The 20,528-nt window shown below is 42.6% G+C and overlaps 2 protein-coding genes across 4 annotated transcripts in view; one reads left to right on the forward strand and one right to left on the reverse strand.

Annotated features, from left to right (window-relative positions):
* The window catches only part of LOC113838584 (ephrin-B2-like), a 665,634-nt gene that overhangs the window by 62,688 nt on the left and 582,418 nt on the right, over positions 1 to 20,528 (reverse strand). The gene's annotated exons all lie outside the window — the stretch shown is intronic.
* On the forward strand, positions 885 to 1,575 carry LOC118239767 (GTPase KRas-like). 3 transcript variants are annotated; one of them, XM_035453606.1, is made up of 2 exons: positions 885 to 1,398; positions 1,526 to 1,575. In XM_035453606.1, the coding sequence occupies exons 1-2, from the start codon at positions 885 to 887 to the stop codon at positions 1,573 to 1,575; spliced, it is 564 nt and encodes a 187-aa protein (XP_035309497.1). The 3 variants fall into 3 exon arrangements, with proteins under 3 accessions (XP_035309497.1, XP_035309498.1, XP_035309496.1); XM_035453607.1 differs by lacking the exon at positions 1,526 to 1,575 and adding an exon at positions 1,458 to 1,491 and having other exon boundaries at positions 885 to 1,333; XM_035453605.1 differs by lacking the exon at positions 1,526 to 1,575 and having other exon boundaries at positions 885 to 1,454.

Here is a 20,528-nt window from a genome sequence, read left to right on the forward strand (position 1 = left end):
CAAGGCCAGAATCAGAGAGAGCATTCCCCTCTTAATTATAAGGATATTAAACACCTGAAAGAGGAAGTTATGGCTTACAGGTCTCATGTCTGTTTAATTACTCTGACCATTTTTTAATTCTTTGTGGCCTTGAATTACATGCCCAGTGAGTGGCAACAATTATGTCCAGCTGTGCTGTCCAGGGGAGATTTGTAACCAAATGGTACAGCGCAACATGGCTGTCGATTTCCCTGAAAAGAACTCCTTACAGAAATGCTTACTAGTACGGGAGCCTATGCAGACCTAGGTCAGCAAATTCTTTATGATCCAGCTGTATATGCAAAGATCTCAGCAGCTGCTTGCAGGACATATATTTGGGGATACCAATAATGTCATGTCTATAGTGAGAAAACTAGTTTTAAAAAATGCCAACAAGTATTGTAAAGAGGTTTTACCACCTCACACGGCCAAAAGTCTCAATGATTACATTCGCATTTGTAGAGATATAGATGGACACCACATTATGGGACAAGTTATTGCTTCTGCTATGCATTGAAATAAGAAGGTCAGTGAGGGAGCCAAACCTAAGACATGCTTGGTTGTGGCAAATGGGGTGCACCCTCCAAAGATTAGTCTTCGGCTGGACACCCTTCAAACTTTAAATGGTTTTCAGAGGTATCTGGGTGATATTAATTGGATCAGACCTAGTTAAAAAATTACTATTGTGGCATTTCTGCAGGCAGAGGAATAGGAGGAGGAGGAAGGTGGCGGCTCGGCCGTAGTCCGGCTCCTGCGCCATTTCAGACCCTGAGCGAGCAAGCAAGTGAGCAAGTGAGAGGGCGCGGGCCTGAAGGCTGCAGCTGTTGCCTGAGGTGGGGCACGCCGAGGGGAGAGGCCTGCTGAAAATGAGTGAATATAAACTTGTGGTTGTTGGAGCTGATGGTGTAGGCAAGAGTGCCTTGACGATACAGCTAATTCACAATCACTTTGTGGATGTATATGATCCTACGATAGAGGACTCCTACAGGAAACAAGTAGTAATTGATGGAGAAACCTGTCTCTTGGACATTCTCGACACAGCAGGTCAAGAGGAGTACAGTGCAATGAGGGACCAGTACATGAGGACTGGGGAGGGCTTTCTTTGTGTATTTTCCATGAATAATACTAAATCATTTGAAGCTATTCCCCATTATAGAGAACAAATTAAAAGAGCAAAAGACTCTGAAGATGTGCCTATGGTCCTAGTAGGGAATAAATGTGATTTGCCTTCTAGAACAGTAGACACAAATCAGGCTCAGGACTTAGCAGGAAGTTATGGGATTCCATTTATTGAAACCTCAGCAAAGACAAGACAGAGAGTGGAGGATGCTTTTTATACATTGGTGAGAGAGATCCGAGAGTACAGATTGAAAAAAATCAGCAAAGAAGAAAAGACTCCTGGCCGTGTGAAGAATAAAAAATGCAATGTAATGTAATCTGGGTGTTGATGATGCCTTCTATACATTAGTCTGAGAAATTCGAAATCATAAAGAAAAGATGAGCAAAGATGGTAAAAAGAAGAAAAAGAAGTCAAAAACAAAGTGTATAATTATGTAAATACAATTTGTACTTTTTTCTTAAGGCATACTCAAGTAAAAGTGGTAATTTTTGTACATTACACTAAATTATTAGCATTTGTTTTACCATTACCTGATCCTATTTTTTTCTGTTCTTGCAAACTTTCAGCTTTTATCTTAAATGCTTATTTTAAAATGACAGTGGAAACCTCTTTTCTCTAAGTGCCAGTATTCCCTGGCTTTTGGACTTCAACTAGCAATGCCTGTGGAAGAGACTTAAGACCTGAGACTGTCTTCCCAGAGTTTGGTGCATGCAGTTGATTCCACACTAATGCTAATTCTCTTACCAGCTGTGAGCATTGTGTGACCCGGAGGAGTGAAGCATTTGATTCATCTCTGCTCTGTTTCACCTAGTCATTGAGTGAATTAATTAGTAATTACAGCTGCACTGAGACCTAAGACTTTGGAATCACAGATTTATGGGCTTCCCTTGATTCACTTTTAGCATGTCCTAGAGTTTATCATCCTTCATAAGTGTAGTTAGACTGTTGAGTGTTGGGACCCAGCCCCCACAGGGTCTCTAAGAGTTGTTTTCCAGTATAACCACAGGTACCTCCTGTTTTCCTAACCTTGCCCCGCTAGGATCATGATGCGAACCCTTTGACCTGGGATTTTGGAAGTTTGTATACAAGGCTGCTTCATAATAAAAGTGAGGAACAGTCTCTCAGAAAGTGAACCAGGCATCTTGTGGTTCATCCAAATCTCCAGGTTTTTGCCCAATACTCGGACTTATTGGTGGCCGAGATCAGCCACAAATTGAGGTCCCACTGAGAACAGAAAAGGAGACCCTGAGAGATCACCCTCAGAATGCTGGTAAGCAAGTAAGGAGTTGTGAGGGTGAATTGCAAAAGGTACTGGAAAATAGGTACCTCAACTCCTAAGAGAGTTGGATTAGAATAGAGATCACAGTCAATCACACAGAGAAAGTTTAAAGAGACAAGGTACCGGTAAGATTTCATATTAACTTTGGATTAAGCAATAATGCTAAGAAAATTATTAAAGAAATCCAAGAAATATGCCTCTGAGGAATCCCTCCTCCATGAGCTACACACCAGCAGCCAGCTGACCCAGAAGCCTGTGCCCTTGTCCACTGGAACCCGCTGTGGGCTCCAGTCAGACGAAACTGATGTGGTGTGCACAGGCTGGCTGGAGAAATCACCTCCTGAGAAAAAGTTGGAGCACTATGCTTGGAAGAAATTCTGGTTCATCCTGCAGAGCGGTAAGATGTGTGGTGACCCAGATGTTCTAGAATACTATAAGAATGAACACTGCAAGAAACCCCTGGGGATCATCAACCTAAACTTCTGTACGCAGTTGGATGTAGCCCTGACCTTCAACAAACAAGAGCTCCAAAAGAGGTTCATGTTTGATATCATTATCAATGAGCACACCTTTTACCTGGTGGCTGAGACAGAGGCTGACAGGAATAGGTGGGTCCAGAGCATCTGCCAGATCTGCAGCTTCAGGCAAACTAAAGAGAGCACTGACACCCTGAGAAACCTTTCTTTAGTCAGTCATAATCTCAGCTCTTCTCCATCTGAATTCAGCAGCTCCAGTCAGCACCTGCTCCGAGCAGGGTCTGTGGCAGACAGTGATTATGTGTACATCTTCAAGGCACCCAGCAACACCACGTGTAAGGAATTTGGAAACCTCCGAGTGGACTCAGCCATATCTCCCCCACCACAGAATCCTAAGACACCTTGGGGGAGCAGCCCTCAAAATTGACCTCCAGTCAGTGACTACAAGTATCCAACACAAGGTGAAGAAACAGCCTTCTGGTCTGCTAAATCTCTAGAAAAGACTATCATGGGTTGATCAGACAGTGCCAGCTCTGATTTCAATTATATGCCCGTAAACCCAGGTTCTGACATCCCCATGAACAAAATGCCACATCACTTTACCAGCCGAGGAAGTGAGATCCTCAAGCTTGGCCAAAAAGCAAAGTCAGTACCCCTTGACCTGAGTAACAACACTGTCATCAATGAGCTCCCTTTGAATTCATTTGTCACCAAGTCTTGGTCCACATTCAACCACACCTTTAACCCAAGGTCCTCCAAGTACTACTGTTGGGTCTCCCATACAGACTCTGGAGACAGTGAGGAGAACTGTGTCCCTATGCAGAACCCAATGTCTTCATCCCCTGTACCCAGTGTCACTAACAATCCAGCTCCAAAAAAGAGTACTGGCAATGCCAATTACATAGCCCTGGAGTTCCAGGCACTCTCCCCGAGACCTCACCACAAGCCATCCACATCATTGTCACATCAGATGAGAAAGGAGAATATGTCCAAATAGATAAAGAATAGACCCAATCCCTACAAAAGACCATACAGGAATGGACAAAGATGAGACAGTCCTGGAGATCCTCCTAAGATGCCAAGCTATGCTAAGGATGGTCATCCCCTGACATCTCCTCTCCTTTGTGAGTTTTGTTCAAAAGATGTGTGTATGTCCTGTATGTATGGTGTGGCCACATGTGTGTATATGAAGTGTAATCGTAATTGTGTAACTGTTAACAAAAGAATGCTATTGTGTTGCCTTTAAATCATTTAATTGCTAGGGAAGGAGCAACAGTTGTTAAAGTACAGGTTATGTGGGAGAAAATTTTCTGTTTTTATTCCATGGAGGGTGAAGAGCTGTGGATTCCTTCCAGACTGGTATGGTTTCATGGAGCAGGACCCCATGAAGCAATGACATAGATGATTCTGATATTTGTTTTCATTTAAATTTGGTCAGTTGGAAATGGTAGTGTTCACAGTCAATCACTTTTTAAAGCAAAAATGAGGAATATGATATAGAAATGATAACTTGTATAGGAATGGATCCTCATTTGTTGATACTTTGTATAGGAATGAACCTTCATTTGTTGATATTAGTTAGGTTTTCTAGATATATAGATGTTCTTCAAACCATTCAAAGACCAATGGAATAAACGGCATTTAAATGGTTTAGGGTTTTTCTTGACAGTGAGACACAGCTGCTTGTGGCACACCAATTAAATTACATCTGAGCAGAAGATGAGCATCGAAGAAATAAAGTTTGCCTTTGACATTGTAAGACTTGCTGTTTGGGCAAGAAGCTGCTCTTGCCTGAACAGTTTGACTGTTGCTTTATAAACTGGACATGCAGTGCCCACAGGAAATTGACTGCTTAAACCAGATGGACAGTCATGAAAGGTTCCTGCTTCATGGAAGAGTCTGCCAGACATTCTACAGGACACACAAAAAAGGTGACAGACAAACTGCCAATGCAGTTGGACAATTTAAAATTTCCTGCTTTGCTGAGATGTCTGTCAGACACATTGTGTCCTATAGGCTAAAAATGGATGCCCCAACATTACCAAGAAACTCTGTGTGACTGTCTAGGAAGGAAGATGTCTCTGTCAGTTCTAGAGTATATGTATTTTCCTTCTATGGTCTTTGATGTAGTTGAAGATAGATAGTTATAGTAACACACTAAGATAGAATGGTTAAAATCTTATAGTTCTTACTTGATAACTGTTTTGTTATATATAAAGAAAGGGGATATGTTGGGACCCAGACACCACAGGGGTGTGGGTTTGAGTCGTTTTCCAGCATAACCACGGGGACCCCCTCTTTATCTGACCTCACCCTACTAACATCAATGTCCTGTTGTGAACCCTTTCACCTGGGGTTTTTATAAATTTGTATTTTAGGCTGCTCCACAATAAAAGTGAGAGTCATTCTCTCAGAAAGTGGACCAGGTATCTTGTCGTTCATCCAAATCTCCAAGCTTTCACCTGATACTCAGACTTAGTGGTGTGTCCAAGGGCAGCCAGAGGGCAGCATGCACAAACAGACTCAGCCATCTGCTGGCATAGACGATGGTTCCACAGCAACAGTTAACACTGTCATCCTAACATGTCACAGATTTTCAGGTTTAAAATAAACCCAGGATTCAGAGTCCTCTGGGAATACATCGTTCATAAAAGCTAATCTTTCTTTAGTCAACATGACTCCCAGAAAGAATTAAATAAGTGTTTGCCCATGTCATGTCATTTTAAGTGAAAAGAGAAATTATTTTTATATTATATGTACATGCTTAACTGTCCTCTCTCTTCCCATGTGTATATAAGGAAATGCTCATACATATGATTAAATAATGATCAAATTTTTTTGAAGCAACTATTTCAGAACAGAAAGTGCATGTGTGTATGTGTACATGGACATATACATGTAATGCAAATTTGACTTTTAATGAACACATATATTTCAAGAGGTAGTTTTAAATATGGAAATCACCTAACAGATCATTCATTCACCCAGGTTCTTTATTTCACAGAAAAAAAACAAACAAAATAAAGCACAGTGCCTCTCCCCCCAGAATCTGATTACTCCTGTCAGGCCTGTCTGTGCAATAATGGTATGTGCACACACATAAAATGCACAATAAGGCTCTTCTTAAGTCCAGTCACACAGGTACATTCTTCTCCCCTTGAGTCCGGGCCAGCAACCCCTCTCCCCAGGCTCCTGCAAAGCACTGACCAGCAATGCTATTTTCCAGATGTTTGTGTGATTGCAGGAGGTGGTGCCCTGAAATCTGACTCACTCTCACTCACCACTGAGCCTTTAGCACCAGGCAGTAGTCATTTAACTGTGTGGAGCAGATATTTAACTTCACATTGAATGAATGATAATAACTATTATGAACAATTGAAAAAATGCTTTATTAATGTCCTTTTCCCATCATTTTGGAAATGTGGGTATCATCCTGTGCTGTCTGTAGGGTACACCCTTGTACCGGGGATGCTTCCAAATAGCTGACTAGAGACTTCACATTCCCTGGGTGTCTCTTTCTCTCTTTGGTTCCGAGTTTGAAGCAGGGTCCTTGGAATTGCTGAGATCATGTTCGGCTCACTGAGCTACACCCAGCCCTAAATAGAACTAAGAATTATTCTGTATCTGATGTAAGGGCTTCAAACTTTGCCTGTGGCAGCGTGCCCTGTCCTTCAAGGCACAGCCATGTTGGGATTTGTGAATTTCCTGACACACACATCATCACCTGGTGCCTGGAGCACTGAAGTTCATGGGAGCTTTCCCACAAGACAGTAGACCAAGGGACACGGATAATCTGTATAGAAAATGAGGATCCCATTAATATCATAATTTAAAATAACAACTTCCCCCACAATAGCAATCATTTAAAAACAATAAAGACTTCATCAGTTTCTAGAATATATAAGCAGGATGACAAATGCTGTCCATACTACAGCTGGTAGGGAGCAGCACCAACAACCTTAGAAGTGAGGAACACAGCTGTGGGCATAGTACTGGCAAAGACTGATGTCTCCCCAGAGGCACGGGAAGCTAAGCAGAGAGCCTTCTTTTCATCTCAGCCACTACCCAGGCTTTTTCTTTATTTCAGATTCTGGGGGTCTCTTGCATCTCTTCGCTTGTTGCCCCATCCTCCAGTTTCCAACTCAACAGCCCAGCTCCTTTCTATCTTGTTTATTTCCCACGTCTCTGCTACTGTTATTACATGTCCTATTCTGACACCAACTCTTTTCTTCTGTTCCCTTTGAAGACAAAAAGGCTGCATGGGACACATCTGGATGCACTCTCCATCTTAAGATATTCAGCTTAGTCACTCATGTAGGTCTCTTTTTGCCAGTAAGGAGCCTATGATTAGAGTACTGGTGAGCTGGAGATTCCCAGAACCACCACATCGTAATTTCACCATGTGAAACATAACAAAAGGAGCCATCAAGGTTTCCATGTGTAAAACTATGCCAGCTGGAACTGGAAGGAAATCTCAGTGCTTAAGAGCACGCATACTGGTATTTCAAGAACTGGAGCTCAGGTCCCAGAACTCAAATCAGGTGGCTCACAACTGTCATTCTCCAGCTCCAGTGGTATCTGATGTCTCTGGCCCCTTCTGGTACCTATACTCACACCTCCAAACCCTCTGCCCCCCACAGATAAATGAATCTTTAAAAGTAGATCATATGCTGAGTTTGGTGTCACACAGCTCTAATCCCAGCAAGTGGGAGAAAGAGGCAGGCAGAGCTACACCTGATCTACATAGAGAGTTCCAGGTCTGCCATGGTTGCCTTGGGAAATCATGTCTCAAATAGAAAAAATAAGAAGAAAATAAATAGGTCACATAGCAGAGACTTGTCACAAGACTAGAATCAGTGTCTCTTCAGCAATCCTGGATGACAAGAACTCAGTTGTGTTGATGTCTTTGGAACCCTCAGGGGGAGATTGTTTCCAGAATTCTCCAGCTGTGAATCAAGAAGAAAGAAAATTTTCATAAAGCATTGTTTAAAAGCTTACCTTCATGTTTGTTTTGCTGTCTCTTTGATTTAGAAAATGATATAAGAGGTTTCTAGAGACTAGATTTAGAAGGCTCAAAAGCATCAGGAGGCTGGAAAAACCAAGGGTGCTCTACAGCGGTGGAAGAAAAATACATCAGTTAATGTCCACAGAGAAAGAGAGGAACCAATAGAAGACAGTGAAAGACTGAGATGACAGACAGAAAACCAGATGATAGGTAGAGAGACAATAGTAGACAAACCGATGATAGAACATAGACACAAGGATTAGATAGAAGACTGACGGTCCAGAGGTTGTAGACAGACAGACAGGTTTAATGCAAGGAAGTAGCTAATGTAATGGTGGCCAGCAAACAAAGGAACAAATTAAAACATGAATCTAGAACTGCATGGAGAAATCCAATCACCAATAAGTTACAGTTGTTTCCTTAATTTTATTATATGTGTCTGTGTGTGTGTGTGAGCATGTACATGTGAGCATGTACATGCTACAGTTCACAAGTGAAGGCCAGGGATGACTTACAGGAGTCAGTCCCTCTTTCCACTTTGTGGGTCTTTAGGAATTAAAATCAAGTCATCAGGCTTGGGGCAAGCACCCTTACTGAACCATCTTCCCATCAGGCTGTATTTGAGGCAGGGTCTTACATAGTCCAGGGCATCTTCCAACTCAATATAAAGCCCAAAATGACCTTTGTTCCAGAATATTATTTTAAGCATTTGTTTATGCTGTGGAACATTTGTTTGATGATGCAAAAATGTACTACATTCTTTTATGTTGCATATGTTTAATTCTGTGAAGCTTAGCTACTTTGCATATCTAAAACACCTGATGGTTTAATAAATAGCTGAATGGCCAATAGCAAGACAGGAGAAAGGATAGGTGGGGTTGGCAGGCAGAGAGAATAAATAGGAGGAGAAATCAGGGAGGATGAGATCTAGGAGTTAGAGAAGGAGGAGGTTTCCAGAGGTCAGCCACCCAGCTGCACAGCTTGCCACAGAGTAAGAAGTAAAGGAAGGTATATTAAGTAATTATAATAGCCTAGAGATTCTGGGCTTTGGTGACACATGCCTTTATTGCCACCACTCTGGCAGCAGAGGCGGTGGATCTCTGTGATTTTGAAGCCAGCCTGGTCTACAGGGCGAGTTCCAGGACAGGTTCCAAAGCAATGCAGAGAAACCCTGTCTCAAAAAACAACTAAAAAATAAAAAGCTCAGAGACAAAAAGTTTATGGAATTATTTAAGAAAAGCTGGCTAGAAATAATCCAAGGTAAGGCTTATTCATAAGTAAGAATAAGCCTCCAGTTGTGTATTTATTTGGTAGCTGGGTGGGCTCTCCAAAAGAGCAAAGAGCCAGAAAGGAAAAAAATAAAACAAGACAACCAACAACAGACTTTGAACTCCTGATCATCTTGCCTCCACTTCTGAAGTGCTGGGATGACAGGTGTGTGCTTTTCCAGACATTGTGGTCTGAATAAAATTTAAACTGAAATAAAAATGCATGAAGAAGTATTTGAACTTTGCTTTGAAAACATTTTCCATTAAAGGGTTCAGCTGGTGGATCTCAGAGCCAGATAGGAGAAGGGAGAGTTACACAGAGCTCACTGCTTGGCCCCAGATGGGCACTTGACATAGCTAGGATAGCATAGATGCTGCTTATTGCCTTGGGATGCTTAGCATCCACCTGTGGACAAATAATTGAGACTTGGCGTAATTAAAGGAATGTGGAGAAAATGCCACTGGCCTTGATGTCACATATGTAGAAGTTCTAGTACCCGGACCAGGTATGAACTTTATCTTCATCTCACAGTGGGGCCAGGTAAAGGAGCCACGTCCAGTGGGTGGTAGGAGAAAGGGTGCAGCACAGTGTGAAAACTTGAAGGCCAGGAAGGAAGTGACGATCATGACACTGCTGTGCTAGGAGAAGGCAGGAAGGGGATGTGGGAGCCGGGGAAGTAAGCTAAGTCCTCTGTCACAGGCAGAAATCAGTCATAAGGATCTGGAGTTAATAAACCAGAAATAGATGGAGAAGCTTATTATCTAGAGCTGAGGGGCTGGCAACCCAGAGGAAAACAATAACAAATGCTGGCAATGGCTCCCTGCCCCACTGCTGGGGAAGCAAGATTTAAAGAGGGGGCAATGGAGCCCAGGATTTTACAGGATGATGTCTTCTGTAATACTTAGTTGCTAATTAGTGAAACTAATGTCACCACAATAAAATTTTTAAACAAATGTATTTTAAACACTAAAGGTACTAAACAAAACCAGAGCCATGAGTGAAGTGTAAAAGATGAAAAGAGACATAAGGACATATGGAATGATTCTCGGATTAATAAAGGAAGTCCATGGTGGACATTTAGTTCCCTAACACCTCACTATGTCCAAGGGTTGTGCTTGGAGTCCAGTGGAGCAGGTCAGTAGAACAACACAGCAGGTCTGGACCCTTGGAAGGATTCTGGCTAGCTAGTCAAGGATCAGACAACAAGAAAAAAGCATTTGACCCCAGTCACAGCCCATCAGAACCTTTCACCACTTACCCTACAGACTGACAGATCTTTGGGAAGCCTAGAGTGAAATGGATCATTTTACCAGGGACCCAAGTTCTACTGGAATATGACCACACACTGCAGCTGACCAAAGCTCTTGCTGGACTGCTCCCAGGGTTTACTTCCCCCTTGTAATTTCCTGGCAGCCCTGATCCAATGTCAAAGGAAACCTTTCCCTTGGCAGATGGTCTCTATATGGGTTCACCAGAGAAAGGCTTATGCATCCAAGTGATAACAAGAAGTGGGCACTTCCCCCCTTGTCCTCTCAGGCTCCCCATATCCTTACCCCCACCCCATCTTCCTCCTCCCCCTTTTCTTCTGGATTGGGGTTTTGCCTGGCCAAGTCCTCTGCTCTCCTCTGCATTTGCAATTTGCATGCATTTCTCTCTTATATATGAATAATGCTGTTTTATGTTTACCACATTTGCATAATGTTCAGATCCATTTTTCTTGTCTTTTGTGTCTTCACAATCTTTTTCATAAAGAATTCTTGAAGAAAGGTAATGAATGCCTCCTCCCCTGGCCCTGGCTTTTTCATAACAACATTCTCTTCAGAAGTTGGGCAATTTTTCTCTGTCTCTTTGCCACAGTCCCAGCAAGCATTCAGCAATAAAGCCAGCTGTGAGTATAACTGAGGCAGGCTGGCCAGAATCACAACATGACCACTCAAACACTGAAAATCAAGACTACCTAAACCAGCTGGGAGACACATGCCCACTAAGATGATCCACAGTGAAATGTTCTTTTCTTCATAATCAATAGTCATAGTCTATTGGCAAACTCCATATTGGCAAATTCACAGAACTGGCTGTTTCCATCGTGTATCCAGGACATGACTATCCACAAACCCCAAGCAAGGACAGAAGAAGGAAGCGAACTCTGTTCTGGACAAACTTGACTCTTCACATAATTCCTCAACCTGTCCCTACCTTAGATCATAAATAACCCTCCTGTCATTTAGATTGCCAGGGAGATGCTGGTCGTGTTGGCTCATGAAGGCATGAGTTGCACAAGGAGGCAGAAACTAGAGGATCATGATTTCGAGGCCAGCCTGGGCTACACATTTAGCTGGGCATTGATAGGGCACACCTTTTATCCCAGCACTCAGGAGGCAGAGGCAGGCAGATCTCTGTGAGTTCGAGGCCAGCCTGGTCTCCAGAGTAAGTGTCAGGATAGGCTCCAAAGCTACACAGAGAAACCCTGTCTCGAAAAACCAAAAAAAAAAACATAGATTGCCTGGGAGATAGAAGGCTGTTTCCAGGTGAGGGCCCCTTCTCTTAGATTTTGCCAACAGTAGGCATACAGTCCTTTTTCAGTTCTCTGGTCTCATAAAAGAAAGAATTAAAGAACGAACTCTAAGAGGAACTGAGGGACTTCCTTGGAGGATAGGGAGAGAAAACAGCAGCACAGGCAAGCAAGAGATAACAGCGGTTGCCTGGATGAGAGATGGAAAAAGGAGAAAAAGAAAGCTCTTTAAGCTGGAGGTCCCTAAAGCTGGCATCCAAACTACTGCCGTCTGTGCATGTCATTGCACAGTGAGAGCCTTTGGAGATCGTTTGAATGCCCAGCTGCCAGGAAAGCTCTCCAGCAAGCAGGAACAGGATGTTGGCTAGTGTCAGGAGGAGAAATCGACGACAAGGAGAAATGCTTTCTAAACTACACCTCAGAATTTGAGGTTCCCCAGACAATTTGCATGTGACTGCCTAAAGGGAGGAGCTTCTGGAGCATAATCACATACCTTATATATGGGTTAGTTACACAGCCTGATTTCTGTTCCTGTCTGCAAGTGTGGCATGATTCTTTCCAAATCTGGGCTTTAAGCTGGTCATATGTTGTAAAACAGGATTTGTTTCTTACCAAAGGTCTGGCCAAGGGAAGCACCTGCTGCCCACATCAAAAGGATATTCTCAGGCCACTAACCAAGCCATTGGGAAAGGGGTTTTCTGATCATCCTAGGCTATTCAAGCCAGAGGATGTTAATATCCCACTGTCCCCATGGGGCTCCAATATGGGAGGCACCTGCTGTCCACATCAGGAAGGATGTTATCAGCCATGGTTCACGCTGTTTGTACCAGAGGGAGCTGACGTAGACGCTCATGTGTCCCAAATGGTGCTGGGAAGCAGCTGGCTGTAAACGGCCCTTCTCATGCTCTTCCCTGCTGCCTAGCATCTCTGATTGCACTTTCACTATGTGATAAAACTCCCTCACAATTCCTTACTTTGTCTCTGAATTCTTTCTTTGGCAAGAACCTAAAATACTAGGCAGAGATCTTAAGCTCAACGGCTCTCTGTTTGCTCCCTCTCAGGCTTTCAAAACAGGTCCCAGCTTCACTGTAGAGAGGTGCATAACCTGGGAAGAACTTCCTGTTAGCCTACAGTATTATTCAAAAGCCAAGAAAATAGGGCTGGGGGGCTGGTTCAGTTAGGAATGTGCTTGTTGCACAGCTTGAGGACAGGAGTTCAATTCCCAGGCACCCATATAAGAAGTTAGGTACTACAGTGCTTGACTGCAGTCCCAGACTTGAGAAGACGATCTCTGGGACTCAGTAACCTAGTGGTCAGGTGAAATCAATAATCAATGAGTTCCAGGTTGTGTGAGAAGCCCTGCCTTTGGTCAAATAGTCAAGAAGTGATCGAGAAAAATATGTAGTGTCAACCTCTACCTACACACACACATTCACGAATATACACAATAACACATGCACACATAAATAAATGCAATGAACAAAGATAACTGGATGTGTTAGTCATGTTCATCAGCAAGTGTACCAAGTCATGGCACTAAAGAGACCACATTCACCAGCAACAGAAGCACACAGCTTCCTCTCTTTCTGCACCAGTCTAAAATACAGGATGCTTCTATTCCCTAACACAAACAGGAGGGACCAAAATCAAGAATCTTCCAAGAACTTTGGATTTCCCCTTCATACAGAGCAAGCCAGGAATAAAAATGCCTAGACCCGCTGGGTGTTGGTGGCAAACGCCTTTAATCCCAGCACTTGGGAGGCAGAGGCAGGTGGATCTCTGTGAGTTTGAGACCAGCCTGGTCTACAAGAGCTAGTTACAGGACAGCCTCTAAAGCCACAGAGAAACCCTGTCTTGAAAAAAAATGCCTAGACCTTTTCAGAGTTAAATAGCATGGTTGGCCCATCTTAAAGCAAGTCATGTTTATTTTAGAAGGTGATAGCCTACGAAACTATGATTTTTAAAAGCTCAAACGCAGCCCTGTAATATCATTATACATTTTGCATTATTGACAAAGTAAGTGGAATTAGAAAGAGTACCCACAGCATTGTGGGGGAAGAAAAAAATCAAAGTATTATAGTGTAGTTACATTATCTGGTGTGAAATGGACACCAAACGTAATAAGCACTCCTGTTTTAAATATTATATTTAATTTAGGATACATAGAACACTGCCAACCATTTACAAAGTGGTTAGGCTTTAAATGTAAACTGTTCCCCACAGATTCACATATCTAATGACTTGTCCTCAGCTAGTGGCACTATTTTCAGAAGCTGTGGAATTGTTAGGAGGTGGGGACCTAACTGGAGGAAGTCAGTCTCTGGGGATGGGGGTCTTAAGATTTACAGCCACCCTCTTTGTGAAGATTATATAAATGCAACCAAGTTCCCATCACTGCAACCCCGCTGCTTCTGCCACCACCACACTTTCCCTCAAAGCATGAGCAAACACAACGCAATCCTTCCCACTGTAAGCGCTTCCTGTCAGGTTCTTCTTCGTGACGATAGGAAAGTAGCGAATGTGGACTATTGGCACTGAGAAGCCCTGCAGTTTCGATGAAACGCTGACCATGTTGTTCTCAGACTTTTGGAACTGGCTTATGGGAGGAATGCGGAGCAGTTAGAGGTGCTGTCTAAAGAAGATCTAGAATGCTGTGAGTGGCACTGAACAGCCTAAGAGTGGGTCTGTGAAAAAGCAGACTGCCTATGGAAATACGGATAGTAAGCAGGCCACTCACAAGGCTCCGGAGTGAACTTGAGACAGTCACTGTTTCCTTGCAGCCACATCTCACTGGTGTGATGGGAATTCTAGTGAGGCTGAATCAACAGCAACAGACTAATTTGTTTAGCAGAATAAATTTCCAGACAGCATAGCATGCCATTGGGGCATGCTGTCAAAGGGGATAGTGGGAGACACGAATCCCACATCACCTTGCAGCTCAGCCATGAGGTGAGCAGTTAGTTCGTTTCTGCCCCATGCTCCTGTAATAACATGCTGCCCTCTGTACCTCACGGAGTCGGAACTGCCCTGTCAAGTCACAAATCACAACCTCCACACTGCGAGCTAAGAAAAGACTGTTTCTCTTTACACACTGGCCATCTTAATCCTTTATTCCAGCAAAGGATAACCAGAGTTATGGAAGAGTAGAAAGTATCTCCTGTGTTGTTGAGAGGAAGAGAAACAATGTGAGGAAGCCCCTGGCTTGATGCCTACAGCAGAGACCCGGCATTTGTACCCTGCCAGGGTCCTTCCTTTAGTCCTGAAGACAGGATCTTACTCAGAGCTAATCAATTACAGAGAAACTCTAAGCGCTTTGTTCAGTTAATCTCTCGATGACCCAGTCAGGTTAGCTTTACGGTCTCCATTTTACAGATGAGGGAGCATGGGCTAGAAACATAGGGAAACTGCTGACGAGGCCAGGGCTGGAGCTTCAGTTCTGTCAAACGCTAGAGGTGGTAGGGCCAGGGCTCTCCACTTCTAATCATCCTGGCTTTGAGTCTCAAAAGTAGGCCACATCATCTTTGTCATTTTCTTGTTTTCTCCTTCTCTAGACAAATAGTTGCTTTGATTTTTCTAATTCCTTCAACACAACATTCCCAAAAGACTTGCTCATTGACCTCCTATAGTAGATGAGAGCATTTTTTTTCATTAAGATTTTAATAGAATTCCATATACCTGCTCTTAAGTACAAAAAGCCTGTTTATACACTGCACTGCATACCCCAGGGTCTCCATCTAGTAGGTCTCAATGGATGGGATGATCTTTGTGTTTTATTTAGTACATCTTCAAGGAAGTCACAGTGTAATACCCAACTCACTAACTGCCCAACAAAGGAACTCAAGAACAGCAAAGGCATCTTTCCACCAAGAAAGGAGAGAACTTGACCTGAGCCCTTTATTTTTAGACAATCTCCAGTTATACATCATTCTTAATGGTAACTTTATTTACTCCCATTTGTCATTTTCAAGTGTGTGTGTGTGTGTGTTTGTGTGTGTGTGTGCGTGCACATGCATGCAGAGGGCCAAGGCTGATGTCAGGAATCAGTTTTGATGGTTCTTTTACCTTATTCTTTGAGGCAGGGTCTCTCAGTCAAATCTAGAGCTCATGAATACAGCTAGTCCCCACAGTCTCATCAGGGAGAGAGACCAGCTCCATCAGCTACCCTGTAACCTATACAGTTGCACCATGGTACATGCCCTCCCTCATTGCTTTTCCCTTAGTTTTTCCCAGCCTTATGTTTCCTTTCTCCTGATTTTAGATCAATCTGCTCTTTTAGCAAGTCAGGTTCCGTGTCCCCACTTTACCAACTGAGCTTTGTATTTGACGAGATCACTGAAAAAAAAAAAAGACCACATCTTACTGATCCCAAATTTTAAAAAGAAAAGAACGAAATGACACATATTTAATCAAAGGAAGCAATAGTGACAGGTTTATTTAAAATTTTCCAGTAGAGAAAACCCACTAGTGTTGGAATAAAGGTACTCAATGTATAAGAGCAGAAGAGAATTGAAAAATTAACAAGAGAAAACAAAACCAAACAGTGAAAAAACAAAATAAAAATGTTTGAATTGGATTCCAATAGGGATCTTCTTTAAACCTGTGAATAATGAACACAGTTACTAGGTTTGGCAAACAACTCATTTGGGAATTAAAGCCTATGCCTGTATTGTAAACTCCATAAAAACTGCTCATTGAATTCAAGCGTTTCATATTCTGGACAGTGAAACACAAAGACAATTGATTAGCAAATAAAAGGAATTATTCATTTGATCTCACAGTTACAGGAATTAACCACCTGCTTTACTGCAGTGTAGAGCAGATGAGATAAAAGAAAAGAAAGGAAAAAAGTAATATAAAACTCTAAAAAGACTGAAACACAGCAAATTCAGACACCAGCTTGCTCATTTAAGACAACAAACTGAACCTAAAGGCATAGTCTACATTTGCAGTTGTCATTTCCTTTCCCCCACCCCACAGACAAATACCTTCTAGATCCAGTAGCCATTTAGACTATTCCTAACCTCCAAATATTCTGTATACACATATTTAGCAAGGAGCAAAAGCCTGACGTCATTTAGACAGCACTACAGTCAGCATACAGTTTTAGAAAGAATACTGTGTATGTCATAAAGATTTGCCTTTAAAAACAAACAAACTAAACAAATAGTTTTAAAACATTATGAAAACCCATCAAAAGATGATTCACTGTGGGTTCGGAACCTGATGAAGTGCACACTTCAAAGAATATTAAGGTAACACTCTGCCAAACACTCCCAACAAAAGGACTGCACAGGATTGTTCTTCTTCTAATAGATAATTTGTCCCTGCCCTGGCCATCTCCTTTAAAACTGTACATAAAAGTCCTGCTAAAAGTCAACATTTTAGTTGATCACACAACAGAATGTCACATTGTAAACTAAACAGATTCTTGATATCAACATCATGCTACCAATATTTGTTAATTTCTCAATCCAACAGTTGGTCACAGAGGTCAAGTATTATCAAGGATCCCTTGACAGGTTTTCACCAGTCTGACATATCCATCCTTCAAGTACATGCAAGGTTCAACATTTGCAAGAGACAGAAGCCAGAGACCCTTTAAGACACTGAGGAAATAGGATTGTGGGGTGAACCCATCTGGGAAAGAACTTTATCCAGCCACTGGAGAGGGCCATGCAGATGTATCTCGATCCAGCAGGGGGTGCTAGTAACATCCTGCCTGTGGTACTTGGCTCCCCAACCCTAGGAAAAAGAAAGCACACTGGTGTCATTTAACTCTCTATCTCATTGAGTAATTCTACCAAGTAAAAAATCATATGATCAGTTCACATAATTATGTTTGGACTCATGGCTATGTCCCACAAGAAAATAAACATACTGCAAAAGCATGGGTAATTTTGGGGGATGGACGTTGGCCACCAAAAGTCTACCCAAGGACCCCAGGATCACCTATTTAGTCTGGTGTAGTGGCACACTCCTTTAATCCCAGCATTCGGGAAGCAGGAGCAGGCAGATCTCTGTGAGTTCCAGGCTAGTCAGGGTACAGAATGAGACCTTTTTTCAAATAAATAAATAAATATTATTAGTCTTGGGTAATTACAAATTTAAAATACATTCAGTAGTTGTTTGAGTAAAGATATTTTAGCCAGGAGGTGGAGGTGCACGGCTTAGATCCCAGCACTCAGAAAGCAGAGGCAGGGGGATCTCTGTGAGTTCGGGACCATTGTGGTCTTCAAGAGCTAGTTCCAGGACAGCCTCCAAAGCCACAGAGAAACCCTGTCTCGAAAAAAAAACAAAAAACAAAAAACATATTTTAAATATTTATTTCCCCCTACAATGATGTTATGTTAAAATATACTTACTTATACTTTTAAGACATACTCTTAATGGGTAGCCCTGGCTGGCCTAAACTCCCTATGTAGACCCAACTGGCCTCAAACTCAGAGCTTACCTGTCTGATTTCTGAGCACTGGAATAAAAGGCATGTATTATCAAACTGGCTTTATTTTTTTAATATTTTATTTTAAAAATTGTGCAAATATGTACATGTTGAGTATGGATTTTCCTATGAATGTGTAGTATCTGTGGATTTCAGAAGATGTTGGATCCTGGAGGAAGAGTTACAGGCTATCGTGATCCACTTCAGCTGGATGCTGGGACGGAAACCAGGACTGCTATAAGAGTACTACAGATTTAACTGAACAATCCCTTGCCCCTTTATCTGTGTGTCCATGCCTGGAGAGTACAGGGGTCTACACTGGCTGTCTTCTTCAATCACACTCTACTGTATTTTCTGAGATGAGTTCTCTTGCTGCACCTGGGCTTTTGCCAATCAGGCTAGACTGGCTGTCAGCAAGCCTAAGGGATCCTATCTGTCTCCCATGCTGGGACTACACACAGCACTGCACCCAGCTTTTTGTTGTTGTTGCATGAATGTGTGTTAATGTACACCACAGTGTGCATGTGGAGCTCAGAGAACAAATCTGTGAAGTTGGTTCTTCTCTCACCTTTTACACATGTTGTGTAGCATTTTCTTCAAAGATAGAACCTTCTGTCTTAGAAGGAGCTCCAGAATTTCTTAGAAGGAGCCGAATGTTCTAAGGGGAGGTGAAACACTCTATCCTCCAGGCAAACTCCTTAAAACTCAGGAAGCAGACATATTAAAAGCTTTAGTAAGTCCCTGAAACTGACCAGATTCACTAGGCCCTCTCTCCCCAGGCTGATAAGAGTGGTAAGGACTGCTGAGAACACAGACTGACTAGGCTGACTGCTTCTGGAATAATAAATGCTCCAGCCTGTTGAGGTTTCTGCATTTTAGGTAGCAAACTCTAGAATCTCAGCTTTTGTGAGTGGCCACCCTTGATAGGGTGGGCTCTTGGTGATGTAGCTGACTTTTAGTCATTTCTGCTACTCTAAGTAACCCCAATAAAACTCAATGGTTCTCCAAGTTGGACTTCAATGGTACCAACACTTTAGTCTGTCATTGGTTTCTTATCTGAGGTGAGTAGACATTTGTTCCTATCTCCTAAAGAATAGTGTCATATAATTTGCCTCATGGGAACCGAACTTGGGTTTCCATGCTATGCAGTAACTGCCTGTACTTTACCCATAAAACCATATTACCAGCTCCCTTGGCATTTTTTTTTCTTTTTGAAATGGGTGCTGGGAATCCAATTTTCGAGACAAGGCTTCTCTGTGGCTTCGGAGGCTATCCTCGAACTAGCTGTTGTAGTACACGCTGGTCTCGAACTCACAGAGATCCGCCTGCCTCTGCCTCCCGAGGGCTGGGATTAAAGGCTTGCACCACCAACACCCAGTACAAATACAGTTCTTATGGCTGCATGGGAAGCATTTCACAGACTGAACAATCTTCTCAGTGTATTTTTTTCCCCAGACACGGGTTTACTCTGTAGCCTAGCTGTACTGAAATTTACTACATGGTCCAGCTAGATGCAAACCGGTGGCAATCCTTGGGCTTCAGCCTCCCATGTGCTGGGATTACAGGTATGGGTTACCATGCTTGGTTCCCTTCTACCCATTTATGTGACACCAAGATGGAAACCCAAGGCCTCTCACATGCCTCAGTGACATCCCCAGCCTCTCACAGCTATCATTGAATTCTTCCTTTACAGTGAAGGTGATGTCAGACAGATGGTCATTCTGCTTTTTCTCCACTCTGACAGATAAAATTCTTCTGTCAACAACACAAATATTTGATCTTGATATATATATCAAGATCAAAATCAAAGAGAGAGAGAGAGAGAGAGAGAGAGAGAGAGAGAGAGAGAGAGAGAGAAATAATATCTCTTGATATTTCAGTCTCAAGTGAAACTGACAGGAGAACAGTCACACATTCCCAAAGTTCTTCCTGATACCTAGTCATTGCCCTGAAGCAATAGGTTCTGTCATGCATCTGTCCAAAAAGGTGGTTTGGTAGACAAGAATGCTCCACAGAAGTCACCATGAAAACCAGGTGATAGGATATACCTGTAATCTCTGCACTAATGGACGGCTGAGGACGAAGGATCATGACTTCAAGGTCAGTCTGAACCACACTGAATTTGAGGCTAACCTGGGTTATACATTTAGACTGTCTTAAGTTGAAAAAATATTGTGTTGGTGTGTGTGATAAGAAAAGCATAAAGTTCTGCTTGATCCTTGCTTGTAAAGAATAACAGCCACGAGAGTCTTTGACCTCTGCTACATACTTTCTGCATCAGTTTTAAGAAATATATCCCAATGTGAAAACTTTTAGGACAAAGTTGGGGCACATGAACTCCACCTATGTATATGCATGCATGGCCCTGGGTTTAAATATTCAGCGGTGACAGTTACCATGCAGGTCTGCC

The sequence above is a fragment of the Cricetulus griseus genome, unplaced genomic scaffold, assembly GCF_003668045.3.
Source record: "Cricetulus griseus strain 17A/GY unplaced genomic scaffold, alternate assembly CriGri-PICRH-1.0 unplaced_scaffold_1, whole genome shotgun sequence".
Classification (NCBI taxonomy): domain Eukaryota; kingdom Metazoa; phylum Chordata; class Mammalia; order Rodentia; family Cricetidae; genus Cricetulus; species Cricetulus griseus.